At 40.1% G+C, this 1,155-nt stretch overlaps 1 protein-coding gene across 1 annotated transcript in view; it reads right to left on the reverse strand.

Annotated features, from left to right (window-relative positions):
* The window catches only part of LOC123033708 (vomeronasal type-2 receptor 26-like), an 11,057-nt gene extending 10,699 nt beyond the window's left edge, over positions 1–358 (reverse strand). Inside the window, exon 1 of the mRNA XM_044450448.1 lies at positions 311–358. Coding sequence (XP_044306383.1) covers positions 311–358 — 48 coding nt within the window. The remainder of the gene's footprint in view (positions 1–310) is intronic.
* Between the last annotated feature and the right edge of the window lie 797 nt (positions 359–1,155).

Below are 1,155 nucleotides of genomic sequence, written 5' to 3' on the forward strand. Positions count from 1 at the left end.
GTGATGCTGGCTAAACTCATCCCCAGCGGCTGTTCATAAGATAGGAAGCTTATATCCTTGAGAATACAGAAGTCCCGGTTGTTACTTGGATACTTTTCATCCGAGCATTTGACACAGTCATTCATGTCTGGAAAAGAAGACATGTGGGCTTTATCACAGTAATTGTGTCAAAAACTGTAAGAAAAAGCTGAATATCCGTGAGGATTTGAAAATTGTATTGCCTTCCTGTGTAGATTGCTCTGTAACTATTTATCTTCATGGCCAACCAGAATATGGTTGAAAAATCATATGCTGAACTTGTTCAGTTTACCAGGTGTAATTGTTCTTCCTTTGACTCAATTTCAGCCTCCATCTCCATTCCGTATAAATTCCCCCCACCTCCGAGTTCCATTCCTCTTCATTGTCTTATCCCATCTTATTTACATTTGCTTTTAATTGTGTTAGAGATACTGCTGAATGGCACCCTTTCCATATTCAAGATTTTGCATCATGCATTCACAGGTCTATACACCCACTCTACTGTACTGATATAAGAGTACATTTCTTACCCTCTTGGTCTGAAATCTCCCCATCTGGACATGGGATGCAAGTGTAACAGCAAAATGGCGCCCCCTCCTTCACTTTCTTGCTTAAGCCAGGATTGCAACTCTCAGTACATACAGAAAGAGGATGGGCCTATTCCAAAAATGGGAAAATAGGGGAGGGGAGGGGAGAGGGAGCAACAACACCCTTGCAAATCAGAACTAGCAATACTAAAGTATTACTTTAGTAATTCTAAAAATACTCTTCCATTTACTAAACCTTTCACATGCTGTTGCTACTTAGCACATTCCATTTCAGGGCTACAGTTGTAGCCCCTATGTTAAAATAGAGTGGATAAAATTTTGCCACGAATATCATCCACTGTGGTGGAAGGAGCAAGTTCCACAGCTCACAGTAAGAAATTGCTCAACAAACTGCTCTGAAATAGACTGAACTGCCATGTCAACTGTGCCAAGACATTTTCCTTTTCCTTTGCCCTGCTATGTATAGGGGTATAAACTTGGGAACATGTACTCCAGGAATTCGACAGGCATTTCATGGGGCTTATACTAACATGGAGTTTACTTAGTAGTAACATTTCTCTGTTTAGAAAGCTAATCATTATTTTAGTTA

The sequence above is a fragment of the Varanus komodoensis genome, unplaced genomic scaffold, assembly GCF_004798865.1.
Source record: "Varanus komodoensis strain SLA01 unplaced genomic scaffold, ASM479886v1 scaffold6622, whole genome shotgun sequence".
Lineage (NCBI taxonomy): Eukaryota > Metazoa > Chordata > Lepidosauria > Squamata > Varanidae > Varanus > Varanus komodoensis.